Genomic DNA, 21,224 nt, shown 5'->3' on the forward strand with positions numbered 1-21,224 from the left:
AGTGGAACTTCTCTTTTTCCTTATATAGGCAGTAAAGCGTGTGACTTTTACTATTCTTAGAGATAGTGGAACTTCTCTTTTTCCTTATATAGGCAGTAAAGCGTGTGACTTTTACTATTCTTAGATATAGTGGAACTTCCCTTTTTCCTTATATAGGCAGTAAAGCGTGTGACTTTTACTATTCTTAGAGATAGTGGAACTTCTCTTTTTCCTTATATAGGCAGTAAAGCGTGTGACTTTTACTATTCTTAGAGATAGTGGAACTTCTCTTTTTCCTTATATAGGCAGTAAAGCGTGTGACTTTTACTATTCTTAGATATAGTGGAACTTCCCTTTTTCCTTATATAGGCAGTAAAGCGTGTGACTTTTACTATTCTTAGAGATAGTGGAACTTCTCTTTTTCCTTATATAGGCAGTAAAGCGTGTGACTTTTACTATTCTTAGAGATAGTGGAACTTCTCTTTTTCCTTATATAGGCAGTAAAGCGTGTGACTTTTACTATTCTTAGAGATAGTGGAACTTCTGTTTTTCCTTATATAGGCAGTAAAGCGTGTGACTTTTACTATTCTTAGATATAGTGGAACTTCCCTTTTTCCTTATATAGGCAGTAAAGCGTGTGACTTTTACTATTCTTAGAGATAGTGGAACTTCTCTTTTTCCTTATATAGGCAGTAAAGCGTGTGACTTTTACTATTCTTAGAGATAGTGGAACTTCTCTTTTTCCTTATATAGGCAGTAAAGCGTGTGACTTTTACTATTCTTAGATATAGTGGAACTTCTCTTTTTCCTTATATAGGCAGTAAAGCGTGTGACTTTTACTATTCTTAGAGATAGTGGAACTTCTCTTTTTCCTTCTATAGGCAGTAAAGCGTGTGACTTTTACTATTCTTAGAGATAGTGGAACTTCTCTTTTTCCTTATATAGGCAGTAAAGCGTGTGACTTTTACTATTCTTAGAGATAGTGGAACTTCTCTTTTTCCTTATATAGGCAGTAAAGCGTGTGACTCTTACTATTCTTAGAGATAGTGGAACTTCCCTTTTAAGACCCAAATAACCCCCAGAAAATCCGGCTTGCAAAGGGAGGCAGTGTTACAATGAAGGTAAATGTGGGGGGAGCGTTCCCTTGTACCAGAAAATCCGGCTTGCAAAGGGAGGCAGTGTTACAATGAAGGTAAATGTGGGGGGAGCGTTCCCTTGTACCAGAAATACTGGACTTGTTATTTTACATCAATGTTGGGCGAGTTTTAGAAACTCAACATGTCATTCAATCTGAAAACAAAAACCTCTCTATACCGACAAGTGTTGATATAGTGTCGGCAACAGGCTGCTTCATGGGACACAATTCACATCCTGTTCAGAGGGCCCAGTGAAAGGGAAGCAACTCTTTATCAACTTCCTTCACAGTGTAATACTGAGTACTCTCCCTTGGCACATGTGCCTTTATTTAGTTCAAGGACTCAGCTTTTGCCTAGAAGAGAGATTTTGTCATTTCTGAATAGGGTTTGAATCTCATACACAGCTGCACAGAAGGTGAAACAGGAAATTGAAAGAGGCATTACAGTGACACCCTCCTTTTAAGACCACCTAATTAGGACTCCCCCTCCCTTTTAACACTTTCGCGACGGGACACTGATAAATCAGTAACAGCGCTGACACGCCCATGGACGGGACGCTTATAAATCAGTAACAGCCATACAGGGTACACGACTCGTGATTGCTTCCCGGTTTTTGAAGCTTGCAGTAAATTGAGTTGTTTCCCTTGACACACTTTGCGTGCCCTTCCGCCATATTACTGGCCGTATAAAATTTCATCTCACACGGCATCACTGCAGAGCGCCTAGAACTGTACCCACGGAATATGCGCGATATAAGACTCATTGATTGATTGATTGATATGTAAAATTAGCCTGATTTGTGTGGTTTTTTCGAGAAAAAAAATGAATCGAAGGCGAGCCTTGTCACGGGAGGAGATTCTCCGGATGCTGGATCTTGAGGACCCTGTAGATCATGATTCCGACGTGTTGTTTTCGCCTCAAGAAAGCGATAATAGCAGTGATATTGAGGAAGAAACAGTCCTGTTCAGTGTTGCTAGTATGAGTCGGCAAACTACACGTGTTAGGGTGGTACTGCATGAATCTTCGAATGTGTAGTTGCAAGGGGGGCGTGGCAGCACTGATAACAATGGATGGCTGGAGCGTCCTAATCCTTTTGGAAATGTTCATATGTGTACAGTTGGGACTTTGTTGTGAAAATGTGACTTATATTCAATATGGATTACCTAGACATCATTTGGTGAGACTGTCACAGTTTTGTTTCATTTGAGTCAGGATGCTGTGAGTGAATGCGGGATTTGCTTGTTTTTTTCTTTGTACTGTCTCCTTATTTCTGTGTAGAATTTTAACAATATTTCAGCTAATTCATAGGTTTTACACCTTGTTTGGTTATAAAATTATTTATAATACTTTCTGTTAAAAAATAACTTTTAAAAAAGCAGTGGAAAAGAAAACACACACAAAAAAACGTTAAAAAACACAAATTATCCCCCTTTCACCCCCCCTTTGCTAAAACAAATCGCGTGACAAACTTATAAATAGCACGACTGATCTGGGCATCCATTTTTTAATTAGTACAAAAAATTTGGTGGTGATTGGACTTAATTCAAGCTTGCTAGACAGATTTCTTTACAGTTACTGATTTTTGGTAAGTTTCTTGGTGGCAAGCTTGGGCAGGCAGGACGTCAACGCCGTGGCAGTGCTAGTCACAATAGTGTTAAGACCACCCTTTAAGATCACCTAATTAGGACTCCCCCTCCCTTTTAAGACCACCTAATTAGGACTCCCCCCCTTTTAAGACCACCTAATTAGGACTCCCCCCTCCCTTTTAAGACCACCTATTTAGGACTCCCCTCTCTTGTAAGACCACCTATTTAGGACTCCCCCTCCCTTTTAAGACCACCTAATTAGGACTCCCCCCTCTTGTAAGACCACCTATTTAGGACTCCCCCTCCCTTTTAAGACCACCTAATTAGGACTCCCCCTCCCTTTTAAGACCACCTAATTAGGACTCCCCCTCCCTTTTAAGACCACCTAATTAGGACTCCCCCTTTTAAGACCACCTAATTAGGAATCCCCCTTTTAAGACCACCTAATTAGGACTCCCCCTCCCTTTTAAGACCACCTAATTAGGACTCCCCCCTTTTAAGACCACCTAATTAGGACTCCCCCTTTTAAGACCACCTAATTAGGACTCCCCCCCTTTTAAGACCACCTAATTAGGACTCCCCCCCCCCCTTTTAAGACCTTGCCTTTTCAGCTTTTCTGTTCATAAATGTCAATTCCTTTCCCTCCATTTTAAGATCCCATTTACTTTAAGATCTGATTTGCTCAGATTGTTGGAGGTCTTAAAATGGGTTTTCACTGAATTAGATGCCAGCCTAGATACCCCAGTCAATGGTACACAAGTATTAATGAGTTTCTGGTACATGTTGAAAATCATGACATATGACAATGACAGATGAAACTTGTACGCTTTCTCTTTTCTTTTGTTGCAGGACCGATGCTAGTACCTGATGTTCCTAAGAACTCGACAGACGTCGAATTTAGTGCTCTGATCAGCACAGAATCAAGTGAGTGCAATTGACAAATATCTCGTTTATTCTTCGAAAGATTGAAATCAAGGATTTACAGAAAGACCCAGGATACCTCTCTGTGTAATCAAAAGGACAATTTTCTGGCCTGATTAATTTGATTGTAAGACACACACAATTTTTGACTGCTTTTGACCCTTGATCTGTCTTGTGAAATGTGTAGCATGTCTTGTGAAGGTTGTGTAACTTCTGTGCTGTCCTTTCTGTGTGTCAGATTGGTTGTGTTACTTCTGTGCTGTCCTCTCTGTGTGTCAGATTGGTTGTGTTACTTCTGTACTGTCCTCTCTGTGTGTGTCAGATTGGTTGTGTTACTTCTGTGCTGTCCTCTGTGTGTGTCAGATTGGTTGTGTTACTTCTGTGCTGTCCTCTCTGTGTGTCAGATTGGTTGTGTTACTTCTGTGCTGTCCTCTCTGTGTGTGTCAGATTGGTTGTGTTACTTCTGTGCTGTCCTCTGTGTGTGTGTCAGATTGGTTGTGTTACTTCTGTGCTGTCCTCTGTGTGTGTCAGATTGGTTGTGTTACTTCTGTGCTGTACTTTCTGTGTGTCAGATTGGTTGTGTTACTTCTGTGCTGTCCTCTCTGTGTGTCAGATTGGTTGTGTTACTTCTGTACTGTCCTCTGTGTGTGTGTCAGATTGGTTGTGTTACTTCTGTGCTGTCCTCTCTGTGTGTCAGATTGGTTGTGTTACTTCTGTGCTGTCCTCTGTGTGTGTCAGATTGGTTGTGTTACTTCTGTGCTGTCCTCTCTGTGTGTGTCAGATTGGTTGTGTTACTTCTGTGCTGTCCTCTGTGTGTGTCAGATTGGTTGTGTTACTTCTGTGCTGTCCTCTCTGTGTGTGTCAGATTGGTTGTGTTACTTCTGTGCTGTCCTCTCTGTGTGTGTCAGATTGGTTGTGTTACTTCTGTGCTGTCCTCTGTGTGTGTCAGATTGGTTGTGTTACTTCTGTATTGTCCTCTCTGTGTGTGTCAGATTGGTTGTGTTACTTCTGTGCTGTCCTCTCTGTGTGTGTCAGATTGGTTGTGTTACTTCTGTGCTGTCCTCTGTGTGTGTCAGATTGGTTGTGTTACTTCTGTGCTGTCCTCTCTGTGTGTCAGATTGGTTGTGTTACTTCTGTGCTGTCCTCTCTGTGTGTGTCAGATTGGTTGTGTTACTTCTGTGCTGTCCTCTGTGTGTGTCAGATTGGTTGTGTTACTTCTGTGCTGTCCTCTCTGTGTGTCAGATTGGTTGTGTTACTTCTGTGCTGTCCTCTCTCTGTGTCAGATTGGTTGTGTTACTTCTGTGCTGTCCTCTCTGTGTATCAGATTGGTTGTGTTACTTCTGTGCTGTCCTCTCTGTGTATCAGATTGGTTGTGTTACTTCTGTGCTGTCCTCTCTGTGTGTCAGATTGGTTGTGTTACTTCTTTGCCGTCCTCTCTGTGTGTCAGATTGGTTGTGTTACTTCTGTGCTGTCCTCTCTGTGTGTGTCAGATTGGTTGTGTTACTTCTGTATTGTCCTCTCTGTGTGTGTCAGATTGGTTGTGTTACTTCTGTGCTGTCCTCTCTCTGTGTGTCAGATTGATTGTGTTACTTCTGTGCTGTCCTCTCTGTGTGTCAGATTGGTTGTGTTACTTCTGTGCTGTCCTCTCTGTGTGTGTTAGATTGGTTGTGTTACTTCTGTACTGTCCTCTGTGTGTGTGTCAGATTGGTTGTGTTACTTCTGTGCTGTCCTCTCTGTGTGTGTCAGATTGGTTGTGTTACTTCTGTGCTGTCCTCTTTGTGTGTCAGATTGGTTGTGTTACTTCTGTACTGTCCTCTGTGTGTGTCAGATTGGTTGTGTTACTTCTGTACTGTCCTCTGTGTGTGTATATGAGATATGAGATGTGTTGTCTGTGCTGTCCTCTCTGTGTGTGTATATGAGAGATGAGATGTGTTGTCTGTTTTCAGAAGCGGAGAGAGTGTCCGGAGAGAGGGAGGCCATCCATCGACTGATGTACATTGGTAAACACCCAGGCAACTTCTAAAACTCTCATTTGTTTACAGAACCAACTTTTTACACTCTCATATTTTGTTTACAGAACCAACTTTTTACACTCATTATTGTACAGAACCAACTTTTTACACTCATTATTGTACAGAACCAACTTTTTACACTCATTTGTTTACAGAGCCAACTTTTTACACTCTCATTTGTTTACACAGTCCCCTTGTTGTTTTTCTTGAGCACTTTCTAAACATTCTCTATCTATCAAAGGTGATTCTTGTGCTTCGTATACTGACTGAAACTGTTGTTGAATGTTTCTGTGCCACAGAGTGCGGGTGGGCGTGTATGTTGTTCCTTCTCATCTTTATCTACCTGCCCAAGAAACCACCGCTACCTCCCAGCGTGTCGGCCACCGTGCAGCGCGACGACTTCTTTGTGGGAATCCAAAATATTGTCAGGTAAGCATTATCACTCCGTAGACTCCTTCGCAGCGGTGTGTTGCGTGCTGCACGGGTATTTGCACCCCGCACGCTGGAGCGGTAAGTTGAGTGGGGTTTGTGTCTCGATAAAACAGCTTCTTGTATAAACATTTCGTAACTTTGCACATTAACCCTTACAGTGCTAAATATAATTATTATTGCTCTCAGAAATCATGGTTAAAACAAAGAATAATTAGCCGCCACTACCTGTGTTCTGTTTTAAGGGGAGAGGTGGCACGAAAAATGAAATCTGAATATTTGTAAGTTTTCTTTGAAGTTTAGGGGTACTTCGTAGAAAGAAAGCCTAAAAAAGCACCTGCATGCCCAGTTTTTGACCCAGCAAGTAATATTTTCATTAAAAAAATACCAATTTCTTTAAAAAAATACGAAAATTACACACCACGCCCCATGAAATTCAAAAGACATTTTTGAAGCTACAGGCTTCAAATGCAGTGAAAATTACTCCCAGATATCAGTTTCAGACTTATACAGAGCCATTTTGACCAAATTACCCCAGTTCGAATTCAGCAGCATAAATTGAGAGATATAAATTTTTGCCCCCAAAATACCCAATCAGGCTTATATTATATTCTCTAAAAAAAATTTTTGATGGGTTTTACAAAAACCGCTCTGTAAGAGTCTGGCAAAATCAAATCTTACTCCTGTAAAAAAAAAATTATAACTCTACCACAAGTAGTTCTGACGAAATATCATTTCCCGCGTTGATACCGTCCTTGAAAACCCATATTCAGAGAAAATTGCATTTGAAAGTTTGTAAAGTGTTTCTTTACACATTATGAAGACAAATTGCTGAAAAAAGAGTCTGGGTGTGTTCATGTATTGTTCCGAGTCTTCTTCAAACGATGTTGGTACTTATTCCCCTCCATCCCCCATCAGTCCAGCACCGTACACCTCCCCCTCCTGGTCTTCTCGCTGCTCCAGCTGACGTTGACGACCAGCACATCTTGCCCTACGAGCTGCTACAGCGGCCACATCTGTTACTCTCTCCGCCTTCTGGACCCTCACCTTGTCTTTTTTGGCCAAAGCAGAATGAGTACGTAAGCTCAGTAATTGGCAAGCTCATGTGGTCCATGACCTGTGCCAGTGCAAAGTTGCCTCTGTTGAACTTTGCGACAGCCTCAGCGGTGGCTGCTTCCACCCGGTCTTTCCCAACAAAGACTTCTTTGGGGCAGTGTCCCCACATGACATTGTGGAGAGACTCATTACTGTTCTGAGTCTTGCCATGGCCACGCGCTTGAGAAGAATGGGATTTGTCATTCTCCTGTAGATGGGCAGAACAGCATGTGATACTTCCCTGGACAAGGCAGTGCCGTTGTGCCCTGCGTGTGGAGGTGGTGGTTGCCCTTCTGCCCTGGCTCTTTGAAAAAAGCACCATGAGGCTGGCCCGGCTGGACATCTGTCGTGGTGAGGGTCCTCGTCAGTTGAAGTCACATGGAAGAAAGTGGCCCAGATCACCTGCTCCATGGCTCGCTGATCTTCAAGGTTGTTGAGGATCGCGCTACGGAAGTAGTTTTGCAAGCGTTGACACTTTTCCTTGGTTAGTCGCCCCTCCCCTCTTCCACCAAGCCTTCCATCCTTTGATGCCTTGCGGAGAGCTGTGCCCATTCTCTTGGGGAGGTGGTTGGTACATTCCAGCTTGGTGATGGGACGTGTGGGACCGTAGGGCTGAGCTGCAGCCAGAGCATTGAACGCTGTGGAATCTCCGTCCGACAGCATAGTTCTGTACCTGAGGTTGTGACGCTCAACAGACCTGCAGCATAGAAAAATTAAAAAAAACTTAGTGTAAAGTACTGGCTGGATAACTACTGTCTTGAAAAAAAATATGAAAAAGACTGGGGTTCATGGGCCAACAAGGTCCTGGTGAGATACAGACGCAGACCCACGAATGAAAATGATTTTGGATATTACTTTAGTGAAGAGTATCAGGAGGCCTCTCCCAGCAAAAAATACATACATGTATTATTATTACTGGAAAGTGTGCCAATTTACATTGGCTTGTGTACTAAGTGTGTATAAAGTGATCTTTTCATAGAGGGTGAACATTTAACTTGTACTTGTTAGAATATATATGTATACATACACACATCTCTCCCTCTCTCACACACACACACACACACACACACACACACACATACACACACACACACACACACACACACACACACACACACACACACACGCACACACACTGACAATGAGTTTGATCCCAACTTGTTTGGGACACTTTTTCTTTTCAATAGAAAAGTTGTCAGGTTTCCTCTGAAATTTGCAGATTCAATAAAAAATTTCCCAGCCTAGCTGATCCTTTAGGACATTGTGAACATTTAATGATTTATCAACAAAAGAAAATGTATTTGTGAAGGGTTTGTGGACAGTGTTTTGTTGCAAAAATATGTGCTTCTGTGTTGTGTTTTGTTGGTCTTCATCTTTCTTTGTAAAGAAAAAGAAACACCCACAATGTACCATGCTTTATACAATTTTAAATAAAATTTACTTTTTAGCGCAACCTTATTCATGTTGTCTTATTCTGTATTTGAAAATAAAGGATATAGGGAAGAGTGTATAGGCTATTAGAACAATATTCTTACCTTCCCCACAACTCCAAGGCTGTGTCCCTCTCCATAGACTTGGCAGATCCCTCATGGTTAATGCTGCAGTCAGGCTGGTGAAGCTGCTTCCACTGTAGTTGCTCGGCAGCGGTCATCCCCTCTAGTTTTTCTTTGTTCATCGCACATGTGTGACAGTATGTGGATTTCACACAGAAGTCCAGCACATACCCAGTCAGAACATCAACAACAACGCCAACTCCATAGTGTGAGGAAAATCCTCTCTTGTGCCATGTACCATCAAAGGCCACATCCACCCAGAGAATGCCATCATCATCTTCCCAAGCACCGTCTTCCTCACCATCATCATTCACAGCATTCACTCTGCCTTGAGGAAATGTTTCCCTGTAGGCTTCCCTCACAAACTCCACTGTTTCGTTAAGTGTGGCATCTGTAGCTTCCACAATGCTGGCATTGACTCGTTTGTCTATGCGATGATAGGAACTCTTGTTCATCGCTGGCATTCCAAAGACTGTGCACAGTTTGTCCACACTGGAGTGTATAGCACAATCTCTTTGTTCACTTCAAAGGGAACATTTTGTCTGTGGTTGAGGTTGTTTTCTCTTGGCGACGAATACTCTGTGCGTGAATACTGGCAGCTGTCGCAACACAGCACTAGTTCTTGTGACAAGCCCATCGAGTCACCAACTTGAATTGTCACATGTCCTGCCTCGCACTCCGGGCACTTCACATCAGAGAGAAGCGAGTTCTCAGTTCAACTGACTGCACTCGGCAAAACACCACGAACGGCGATTTAGCTCAGCTGGTGGTTGAGCATTCAGGTCGATGCCTGCACCACTAAATCTCCTCAGTTTTGTCGCCGAAGCAGAAATACCTTCGATTTGAGGCTGATTACGGTTCACATCGCCCAAAACTGGCCGAGGTTCGACTCCGAGTCGATTCGAAACATACGCGTCAGCACTATCTCTCAAAACAACTGTCTCTGCTCTGCCAACTTCAGGCGCGTTCTCGTCGCCTGCTGGTTTTTCCTTCCTCGTTGTTCGAGCATCTGAAAGCTGATTCTTCCTTTTGCGTTGGGAAGATCCTTGCGAATTTCGGAGTAGACATTGCTGGTTGATAGTTGATATTGAGTTACGTGGAATCGACACTGTGTTTACAACGGATAAGGCAGTTTGCGCATGCGCGTCACTGTGGTCATTGACAACGACCAACCAGAGAAGTTTCTCAAAGGTTAGAGGTTGTTCTCATGAATATTCATATTACTGTCTGAAAAAGTTGATGCGCGATCCGGCCGTTGTACGGAAATAACGGACTGTTCATGTCTATTTTTAACGTTCACAGAAAACGGGAATTCCCGCTCAACCGTTCGATGTGTTACTGCCAAGCTTATTCGGGGAATCGTGGTTGTTGCAAGGACTTGAAAACATAGATTGTTCAGCAATTTCTCACACTTGCAGCACTCACACATGTACACATACTTTGAAAATCACCACTTTATTGCAAAATAAACGATGAAATTGACAAAATAAACAACACACAGTGATTCTATGATGTTCAAAGTACCTGAAAAAAACAAAAACCCAAAACACGTTTTTGAACAAATGTTTGCTAAAATTCCGTGCCACCTCTGCCCTTAAGGCTCTTATATGCTTATTAGTAACACTAGATAGGTAAACCTATACATTTTTGGAAAGTAGAGATAATGTAGAATGTGATAAAAATAAAAAAGAGACTGTACCTGGTATGTAGCTGGAGATATCCCACAAAATGTATCCAACAAGCTCCACAAACAGGTAATCCAAAAAGTCTACCACAGTATTTGAAAGGTATGGTCTGTCTGTCACAGTGTCAAAATCACTCAAAACTGTAGATACTATCTGATAAGTATCCTGTTGTTGCTGCTGAAGGCACAAGCCTAGTTCCTGGGTCGCTTGTGGTGTGCAGCAAAGCAGCCTGGGCAGAGCCCCACATCACAACCAGGGCACTCCCAGCCAGAGCGAACACGAGTGCCATGTCCAGCCACACAGTTCCTTTTCCTCCCAACTGGAAGCTTGACCAGGACATGTCCTTCAAGGGGGTGAGCAGGAACAGCTTGAGGGGCTGCTGCAACCAGCTGGGGTTGGGGGTTGTCTCTGGCAGCCCTGATCTCAGCAGCTGTACGCCTCCTGCGCACAACTTTCTGTGGTGGGTAGTAGTTACCAGCCAGGCTCTCCACCACAGACACCATAAACAGGTACCTGGACAGTACAGGGGCATCAGAGGTATTCATCTTGTAGAGCAGGTAGCTGTTTAGGATTGCCCTGCCAAACAGAGAGAATGCCACCTTTGTTGTCCACTTCATGGTCCTCCTCTCCGCCAGGTACATGTAGAGTTGGGCGTCACCCAGGTCCACTCCTCCCATGGTCTTGTTGTAGAGAAGAACAGTGTTTGGCTTCTGGACCCTGTTGCCCCTCCTGTTCTGGTGTTCAGAGTAGCCAGCTGTGGCAGCAGTTGACAGAAGAACAGGCTTTCTATTGCCATCCTTGTATGCCACACACAGCAGCGGTCCTTTTCTTCGCTCGGACACTTCCCCGTTCCTCAGCCTTCTGGTGATGCAGTCTCGAGGAAGGCCTCTTCTGTGTGTCCTCACAGTGCCAGTAGCAGTGGTTTGCTGAACATGCAGAGTTTGGAACAGCAGTGGTGAGGAGAAATAATTGTCAAGGCAAAGGTGGCAGCCTTTGTTTAGAAAGCCAGAGTCCCGCATCAGCCACATGACGAGGGCATACGTGGTGCCGTGTACATTTTCTGGATCTCTTGGGTTATGTGCACCCTTGCAAACCTCAAACCTGCACAAATATCCGTTGGTACTGTCGGATAGGCACCACAGCTTGATCCCAAAGCGGGCATGCCGTTTGTTTGGCATGAACATGCGAAGGTGAGGGGGTCTTTCCCTTGTATCCAATCATGCTCTCGTCGATGGATATGTCCGCGTGAGGCTGATAGTAGTGAAGAAATTTCTCACGAAAGTGGTCTATCACTGGCTGGATCTTGTACAGCTTGTAGTTGGGATGGTTTTGATCTGGCATGTTGTTGTTGTCTGCAAAATGGAGGAACTTGAGCAGAAGCTGGAAGCGGTCTCGGGAGAAGTGCTTGATGAACCAAGGTGTGGACTGACTTTCATGAGAAGAATCCCAGTAAGCCTGTAGGTTTCTTTTCTGGATTAATCCCATGTTGATGACAATACCAATGAAGGCTCTCAACTCTTCAAGGTTTGTCTGGCCCTGCCTGATCCACCTGTGGACTCTGGACTGTGGACTGCGTTGGAGATGCTGCTGATGTCCTGCCACCCACTGATCAGCATAACGATTTGTGTCAGCCACAATGGCATTGAGGAATTGAGGACTGAAAAACAAGTCCACATACTCAATGGGTCTGGCATCAGCAGGGGGGGCATCATACCTGGGGCCAGGGACAGAAGTAAAAGGCCACAGAACACGGCCAACATCAGCGCCGATGATGGGCAACCACACGCCAGCCACAGGGGCAACTCCGCCTGCGTCTCCTCCATCACTCTCACCACCACTGTCCTCAGCAGCACTCTCCCCAGATTCTAAATAAACAAACAAAAAAGGAGAAGACTAATGAGCATTTTTGCTATAATATGTTTTCTGCAATATATCTTTTTGGGATATCAAAAGATTCCAAACTGCTCGTTTTAATTTCACATGTTTCACTCTAAATTTGCATCTGAACAGCAATATTTCAAAGAATCTGGATTGAAATCAAAAATATTATTTCCAAAAATATATTTCAAAGAATAGTATGATAAATCAAACAGCACATCATGACATCTATACAAATTTAGCCACTGAAATTATAAGCAATGTATTATTTGCTGGAGACAAATCCGCCCATGCCACGCCCACTTATGTCTTCTTCAATATTTGACACAACCAAGGGCAAAAACAGTAAATAAAATTATTGTCATTAATTTTTTTTTAACTTTATGTTGTTTTGAGAAGCAGCAAGAATGCTTTCAATTCAAAATTCCCAGTCTGCTAGCTTTATTTTGGCCAGAATTACCAATGAATCCATGCCTAACCTGCCCCGCCCCCCCCCCCCCCCTTCCCCATCACCGTCGACTGCACCCACTTTCAGAATGAACAACAACGAAGCCAACGCATGCAAGTATCGAAACAAGAAAGCTACTTCACTCACCGTCATCACTTTCGCCACTGTCGCTTCCAACAACTGACTCCTCGCTGGTGTCATCAACATTCCTCTCATCATTGTTGTCGCTTTCAGCATCGCTCATTTTTGCAAAACAATCGAGCTACAAAGTCACAAAATGTAAATGGCGGGGATGTCACAACACATGGAGGAAGTGACTAAACCAAAACGAGACAGTTTTACGAAGGCTGCCGATGATAGTCGAACGATTTCCGACCATACGTAAACAAAGCCACGAACGTGGCCCATCGCACTCTACCGTGAAGCCACGATCGTGGCCCATCGCGCTTTAAAGGTTAAGATATGTCTTGTTAGATCTGTTAGTGTTTCTTCTACACGCCGATGTACTTTTTGGGTGCATATTTTGTATATTATAGCCGTGATTCTGTAAAATATCACGCCTGTAACTGCACAGAAGCAAATTTCGTAGCATTCGTAACAAATTACTGGTGTAAACTTTAATGTGAAGAACTGCCATCAGTTCCACAAAAACCTGAACCTTTCTGCAGTACTGAGGCCGAGTTTCAAGCTTCTAGGACCTTGCAGACAGCGAAAAGCATTCGGAGAATGAGAATTATCCTACAACTTCTTTGTTTGCCCCCCGAAGCTGCCGTGTTTCTCCCCCGCAGCTGCCGTGTTTGCCCACCGTTTGTGTTTGACCACCGACCCTGCACACTCATGTTTATGTCCTCTAATTGGCTTGGAGCTATTTTGCAGGAACCATGGAGAGTTACTATGGGGCAGTATCTCTACCTACTGAACCAAAAAACAGAAACCGATGATCTTTTCTTCTTCTTCTTCTTCTTCTTAGCTTGGTCTTCTTCTTCGCCGGGTAGCGCAGTCGGTAGCACGTTGGACTTGTAACCTAAAGGTCTCGGGTTCGATACCCCGGTCGGGCGACCCCATATGAATGAATGAATGAAAATTTATACTGCGCATTAAGGCGATTGTAAAGTGATGAAAGATTTAGATCTAGATCTAAAAATCAAACGTGAATTTCTCCAAAATTTGAGCACCAATCGCCTTCAAACTGTTCATTTTTATTAAAAACTGAATGACGATCTGAGAGGCATGAGCTAGAGATTGAACAAATCTCGCACTTACCCGTTATTTTAACTTTAACAGTCAAAGAACACAGTGCGTTACGCAGGTACATAACAACTGAAAACGGCTGCTTGTTTTGAAATTTTACCGATGCATCCCAGTAGCGCGACCTTTTATGCACATCACTAGCTATGTGACTTTTTCTAGATCTTATGCATACAGGCTGTAAATTAATTCAAAGTGTTGAAAATTTTAGATGTAGAAACATTTTGATCTAGAAATTTTGATCTGTTTAGATCTAGAAACATTCACATACCTAGTGATGTGGACGAAAGGTCCCGGTACTCGGGTGCATCGGTAAAATTTCAAAACAAGCAGCCGTTTTCAGTTGTTATGTACCTGTATACAAAATATGCACCCAAAAAGTACATCGGCGTGTAGAAGAAACACTAACAGATCTAACAAGACATATCTTAATGTGCAAAGTTACGAAATGTTTATACAAGAAGCTGTTTTATCGAGACACAAACCCCACTCAACTTACCGCTCCAGCTGCGAAGGAGTCTACGGAGTGATTATATAGCATTAGCATAATAGCATAAACCGCACAGAAAAGTCTACGAGAATCTCCACCGAAACAGATTACGCTAAATGACAGCAAAACTAATTGAGAATATGGTGACACAGCTTTCCTAGACAGCTGACACTGACATGATAAGACATGATAAAGTTTTCACACCATGGAATATAAATACATGTAACATAGTACACTTGTCGACTGTGAGTTCAGTCTTGTAGAACAATGACTTTCTCTATCTCTGTCAAATGACATATTTTGGTTAAAAAAAATGCAAATAAGGTACATGTATATCATAGCGGCTCTTTAAATGCCTGAAGGTTGTCATCAGTTTGATCGCTGTTGTTAGATCGCTGTTGTTAAAGGGCTGTTGTTAGTGTTTTGTGTTTTGTGCAGACTACCTCAGTTCTGGATACTGGGGATATCGTACGGACTGTCTCAGGGCGTGCTTAACTGCTGGTCCAGTGTCATCAACGTTATACTCAAACCTCACGGTATCAGCGAGGTCAGTTACCTGTGTTATACTCAAACCTCACGGTATCAGCGAGGTCAGTTACCTGTGTTATACTCAAACCTCACGGTATCAGCGAGGTCAGTTACCTGTGTTATACTCAAACCTCACGGCATCAGCGAGGTCAGTTACCTGTGTTATACTCAAACCTCACGGCATCAGCGAGGTCAGTTACCTGTGTTATACTCAAACCTCACGGTATCAGCGAGGTCAGTTACCTCTGTTATACTCAAACCTCACGGTATCAGCGAGGTCAGTTACCTGTGTTATACTCAAACCTCACGGTATCAGCGATATTAAAGCAGAAGTTTGTGATGTTGGCAAAGATTATTTTTCCCCTTTGTTAATTTTCTTATTCCATGTCTTAAAGGAAGTATTGTTTTTTAATCTTGTTGTTTGCAGTAATAAAGTAGACATTAAACTACAGTGGAACGGCCCTATTACGGCCCTATTACGGCCATGAACAATCTGAGAAAATCAGGTTTTAAAAGGAAGCGGTCTAAAGATGAAATGATTTTTACACAGGCTATCAACACCACATCTTGGAAAGGACGGTCTAGAGATGAAATGATTATTACACAGGCTATCAACACAACATCTTGGAAAGGACGGTCTGAAAAGAGGGGTTCCACTGAAGTTTGACCTTGTTGTTGACCTTGTTGTTGACCTTGTTGTTGACCTTGTTGTTGACCTTGTGTTGCAGAGTGAGGCAGGGTGGATAGGGTTTGACCTTGTTGTTGACCTTGTTGTTGACCTTGTGTTGCAGAGTGAGGCAGGGTGGATAGGGTTTGACCTTGTTATTGACCTTGTGTTGATGTTGTGTTGCAGAGTGAGGCAGGGTGGCTAGGGTTTGACCTTGTTATTGACCTTGTGTTGACGTTGTGTGCAGAGTGAGGCAGGGTGATTAGGGTTTGACCTTGTTATTGACCTTGTGTTGACGTTGTGTTGCAGAGTGAGGCAGGGTGGATAGGGTTTGACCTTGTGTTGACCTTGTGTTGACCTTATCTTGACGTTGTGTTGCAGAGTGAGGCAGGGTGGATGGGGTTTGACCTTATTATTGACCTTGTGTTGACGTTGTGTTCCAGAGTGAGGCAGGGTGGATAGGGTTTGACCTTGTGTTGACCTTGTTATTGACCTTATCTTGACGTTGTGTTGCAGAGTGAGGCAGGGTGGATGGGGTTTGACCTTGTTGTTGACCTTGTTATTGACCTTGTGTTGATGTTGTGTTGCAGAGTGAGGCAGGGTGGATAGGGTTTGACCTTGTTGTTGACCTTGTGTTGACGTTGTTTTGCAGAGTGAGGCAGGGCGTATAGGGTTTCACCTTGTTTTGACCCTGTGTTGACGTTGTACGTGTTGCAGAGTGAGGCCGGGTGGATCGGGTTTGACCTTGTGTTGACCTTGTTATTGGCCTTGTGTTGACCTTGTGTTGCAGAGTGAGGCAGGGTGGATCGGGTTTGACCTTGTTGTTGACCTTGTTGTTGACCTTGTGTTGCAGAGTGAGGCAGGGTGGATCAGGTTTGATCTGGGTATTGACCTTGTGTTGACCTTGTGTTGCAGAGTGAGGCAGGGTGGATCGGGTTTGACCTGGTTATTGACCTTGTGTTGACCTTGTGTTGCTGAGTGAGGCAGGGTGGATCAGGTTTGACCTGGTTATTGACCTGGTTATTGACCTTGTGTTGACCTTGTGTTGCAGAGTGAGGCAGGGTGGATCGGGTTTGACCTGGTTATTGACCTTGTGTTGCAGAGTGAGGCAGGGTGGATCAGGTTTGACCTGGTTATTGACCTGGTTATTGACCTTGTGTTGACCTTGTGTTGCAGAGTGAGGCAGGGTGGATAGGGTTTGACCTTGTGTTGACCTTGGGTTGCAGAGTGAGGCAGGGTGGATCGGGTTTGACCTGGTTATTGACCTTGTGTTGACCTTGTGTTGCAGAGTGAGGCAGGGTGGATCAGGTTTGACCTGGTTATTGACCTGGTTATTGACCTTGTGTTGACCTTGTGTTGCAGAGTGAGGCAGGGTGGATCGGGTTTGACCTGGTTATTGACCTTGTGTTGACCTTGTGTTGCAGAGTGAGGCAGGGTGGATCAGGTTTGACCTGGTTATTGACCTGGTTATTGACCTTGTGTTGACCTTGGGTTGCAGAGTGAGGCAGGGTGGATCAGGTTTGACCTGGTTATTGACCTTGTGTTGACCTTGGGTTGCAGAGTGAGGCAGGGTGGATCAGGTTTGACCTGGTTATTGACCTGGTTATTGACCTTGTGTTGACCTTGGGTTGCAGAGTGAGGCAGGGTGGATAGGGTTTGACCTTGTGTTGACCTTGGGTTGCAGAGTGAGGCAGGGTGGATAGGGTTTGACCTTGTGTTGACCTTGTGTTGCAGAGTGAGGCAGGGTGGATAGGGTTTGACCTTGTGTTGACCTTGGGTTGCAGAGTGAGGCAGGGTGGATCGGGTTTGACCTTGTGTTGACCTTGGGTTGCAGAGTGAGGCAGGGTGGATCGGGTTTGGTGCAACGTGTGGCGGCTGTGTCATGTCTGTGCTGTTTGCAGCGTGAGTTTACTTTGTAGTATCATGTTTTGTGTGTGTCAGTGTGTGTGTGTGTGTCAGTGTGTGTGTGTGTGTGTCAGTGTGTGTGTGTGTGTCAGTGTGTGTGTGTGTGTCAGTGTGTGTGTGTGTCAGTGTGTGTGTGTGTGTCAGTGTGTGTGTGTGTCAGTGTGTGTGTGTGTCAGTGTGTGTGTGTGTGTCAGTGTGTGTGTGTGTCAGTGTGTGTGTGTGTGCCACGGTGTGTGTGTGTGTGTCAATGTGTGTGTGTGTGCCATGGTGTGTGTGTGTGTGTCAGTGTGTGTGTGTGTCAGTGTGTGTGTGTGTGTCAGTGTGTGTGTGAGTGTGTCATAGAGAGAGCTGTGTCATGTCTGTGCTGTTTGCAGCGTGAGTTTACTTTGTAGTATCATGTTTTGTGTGTGTCAGTGTGTGTGTGTGTCAGTGTGTGTGTGTGTGTCAGTGTGTGTGTCAGTGTGTCAGTGTGTGTGTGAGTGTGTCATAGAGAGAGCTGTGTGTGTGTGTGTGTGTGTGTGTGTGCGTGAGTCACAGAGAGAGCTATATATGTGTGCAGACTGGCTGATCACCTGAAGCGAGCGATGAAGTGGTTCGTGGTGCTCTTCTACGCTCTGGGCACAGCGTCTTTTCTCACCTTCGCCCTGGCCGCTGACAGTATTATACACTTAACTCCAGGTGGGGTGCCTTTGGATTTGTCAAGTCATTTTGAGCTTAGGGGATTTATTTTGCTCTATTGTGGTTTTGCAGCTGTTGGGTTAAGGGTATGGGGTTACGTTTGGGAAGCAATTGGGGAGGGGGGGGGGGGGGGGGGAGTGTGTGCATGTCTGGGTATTAAGAAGTGTTCCATTCTGAGCAAAGAAAACCTGTCCCCTCATTATCTTCCCTGTCTCTGCTTCAGCCATGTGCATCATACAACTCTGCATTTATGGTTGGAATACGTGTGTGGCCTTTCTTTCAGCCATGTACATCATGATCTGTGTGTATTCTTTCAGCCATGTACATCATGATCTGTGTGTATTCTGTCAGCCATGTACATCATGATCTGTGTGTATTCTGTCAGCCATGTACATCATGATCTGTGTGTATTCTGTCAGCCATGTACATCATGATCTGTGTGTATTCTGTCAGCCATGTACATCATGATCTGTGTGTATTCTGTCAGCCATGTACATCATGATCTGTGTGTATTCTGTCAGCCATGTACATCATGATCTGTGTGTATTCTTTCAGCCATGTACATCATGATCTGTGTGTTTTCTTTCAGCCATGTACATCATGATCTGTGTGTATTCTTTCAGCCATGTACATCATGATCTGTGTGTATTCTGTCAGCCATGTACATCATGATCTGTGTGTATTCTGTCAGCCATGTACATCATGATCTGTGTGTTTTCTGTCAGCCATGTACATCATGATCTGTGTGTATTCTTTCAGCCATGTACATCATGATCTGTGTGATCTTTCAGCCATGTACATCAGTGCCATCGTGGTTGGCACAACAGCGGTGTACGCGGCCACCCCGCTCATCTTCGAACTGACGTGCGAGGTGTCGTACCCCACAGGGGAGGGAACTGCCAACGGGTTGCTCACCTTGCTCAACAACATCTTTGGGGGCGTTTTCCTGCTGATCATGCTCGATCCCAGTATAGGTGAGTGGTGTGGGGGCGTGTTCCTGCTGATCATGCTCGATCCCAGTATAGGTGAGTGGTGTGGGGGCGTGTTCCTGCTGATCATGCTAGATCCCAGTATAGGTGAGTGGTGTGGGGGCGTGTTCCTGCTGATCATGCTCGATCCCAGTATAGGTGAGTGGTGTGGGGGCGTGTTCCTGCTGATCATGCTCGATCCCAGTATAGGTGAGTGGTGTGGGGGCGTGTTCCTGCTGATCATGCTCGATCCCAGTATAGGTGAGTGGTGTGGGGGCGTGTTCCTGCTGATCATGCTCGATCCCAGTATAGGTGAGTGGTGTGGGGGCGTGTTCCTGCTGATCATGCTCGATCCCAGTATAGGTGAGTGGTGTGGGGGCGTGTTCCTGCTGATCATGCTAGATCCCAGTATAGGTGAGTGGTGTGGGGGCGTGTTCCTGCTGATCATGCTCGATCCCAGTATAGGTGAGTGGTGTGGGGGCGTGTTCCTGCTGATCATGCTCGATCCCAGTATAGGTGAGTGGTGTGGGGGCGTGTTCCTGCTGATCATGCTCGATCCCAGTATAGGTGAGTGGTGTGGGGGCGTGTTCCTGCTGATCATGCTCGATCCCAGTATAGGTGAGTGGTGTGGTAGAGTGGTACCTCTGTATAACGACTTTGAAAATGTAACCGAAATTCGGTCGTTATATGGAGGGGTCGTAATATGGAGGGGTCGTAATATGGAGGATTGGTTTATGTCCGGGTCCGTCAATGATCAGGAATGACATGGGCGTTTTGATTGATGCCACCCATAAAGTAATGTTATTCTTTCCTTAAACGATTATAGTAAACAGTTTTCTATTCAATTATTTACCAACACATAGTTGTCTTGCTTGTTTAATGAAGCCCCGTAACTACTCCTGGGTTAAGGGTTTGCAAATTAAAACACACTGAGGTCGAACAAAAGTATGCGGTCCCAAAGCATGCACATCGATCTCGATACCAGATTCTGATCATAGTCGTGCAGAGATTTGGTTAAAAACAAAGAAGTGTCCCAAACGCTTGTTTCAAGAACTTGTAAGCCTTTGCAGACGTTAAGAACCGCGGCAGTGTGTTAAAACCGATGTAAAATTGCAGCGAAAAGCGTCAGTTTTCACGATAAAACTTTGACTCGCTCATTCACGGGACATATAACTGCACTCCGGACTGTCCAGTGTTGAGCAATTTAGGAGACTACACTACTCACCTTCAAACTTCACTGCCTGAGTAGAGTTTATTGATTCAAACGAACGCGTGGTTATATTTCGCGTCACTCGGTCACGGATCGGGGAAAACAAAAAACCAGTTTCTGATTTCGAAACCATGTTCGTCAGCCATTGTTTTTAGCAAGACAGACCACATGTGCACGAGCTTCGTTGATGTACATCGCAAAATGTCAGGACGTCACCACAACTTTCGGTTTTGGTTCGATCTGCGGATTACTTTCATGACGTTTCTGTAACTTTGCCTGTTTATAAGGTAGGAATTCCTGCACAGTTCTTTGCAAAGTGAAGCAGATATCTGGCAACTGACCTTTATCTAGTCAAAATAAAGTAATGACCTGGAATAGAAATGAAAAACCATGGCTTCAGCCGTTTGCGTGCCGAGGTGATGTTGTACATGTACAAGATTTCAGCATGTGTTTGTGTCCGTATTGCGTACTGACTCGACTGGAGATACAAGTTAGAGAAAACCAAACCCGTGATAATTTTGGGAAAAGTCGTTATAAGTCCACGTATGGACGGTCGTATGTCGTATCAGAGAGGTGGACGAAATATGGAGGTGGGAAATACTAAGACAAAGAAGGAGAAAACATCCGTCAGAGAAAAGTCGGTCGTAATATTGAGGGACCCGTGAAAGAGAGGGGTGGTAAAGAGAGGTACCACTGTAAAGGGAGGTACCACTGTAAAGGGAGGCACCACTGTAAAGGGAGGTACCACTGTAAAGAGAGGTACCACTGTAAAGAGAGGTACCACTGTAAAGGGAGGTACCACTGTAAA

General features: G+C 44.4%; 2 protein-coding genes and 1 pseudogene across 2 annotated transcripts in view; 1 reads left to right on the forward strand and 2 right to left on the reverse strand.

The window, feature by feature from the left end:
* Positions 1–21,224, forward strand: part of LOC138947871 (solute carrier family 49 member 4 homolog) — a 33,574-nt gene that overhangs the window by 7,262 nt on the left and 5,088 nt on the right. The window contains exons 5-11 of the mRNA XM_070319432.1: positions 3,551–3,625; positions 5,569–5,622; positions 5,934–6,063; positions 14,899–15,007; positions 17,490–17,557; positions 18,120–18,238; positions 19,030–19,212. Coding sequence (XP_070175533.1) covers positions 3,551–3,625; positions 5,569–5,622; positions 5,934–6,063; positions 14,899–15,007; positions 17,490–17,557; positions 18,120–18,238; positions 19,030–19,212 — 738 coding nt within the window. The remainder of the gene's footprint in view (positions 1–3,550; positions 3,626–5,568; positions 5,623–5,933; positions 6,064–14,898; positions 15,008–17,489; positions 17,558–18,119; positions 18,239–19,029; positions 19,213–21,224) is intronic.
* On the reverse strand, positions 7,153–9,890 carry LOC138947872 (uncharacterized). Its single transcript, XM_070319434.1, has 2 exons — positions 8,694–9,890; positions 7,153–7,855 (listed from the first exon to the last, which is right to left on the reverse strand). Exons 1-2 carry the CDS (start codon positions 9,173–9,175, stop codon positions 7,165–7,167), a joined length of 1,173 nt encoding a protein of 390 aa, XP_070175535.1. The 5' UTR covers positions 9,176–9,890; the 3' UTR covers positions 7,153–7,164.
* LOC138947870 (piggyBac transposable element-derived protein 4-like) lies at positions 10,529–13,163 on the reverse strand (annotated as a pseudogene).

The sequence above is a fragment of the Littorina saxatilis genome, linkage group LG14, assembly GCF_037325665.1.
Source record: "Littorina saxatilis isolate snail1 linkage group LG14, US_GU_Lsax_2.0, whole genome shotgun sequence".
Lineage (NCBI taxonomy): Eukaryota > Metazoa > Mollusca > Gastropoda > Littorinimorpha > Littorinidae > Littorina > Littorina saxatilis.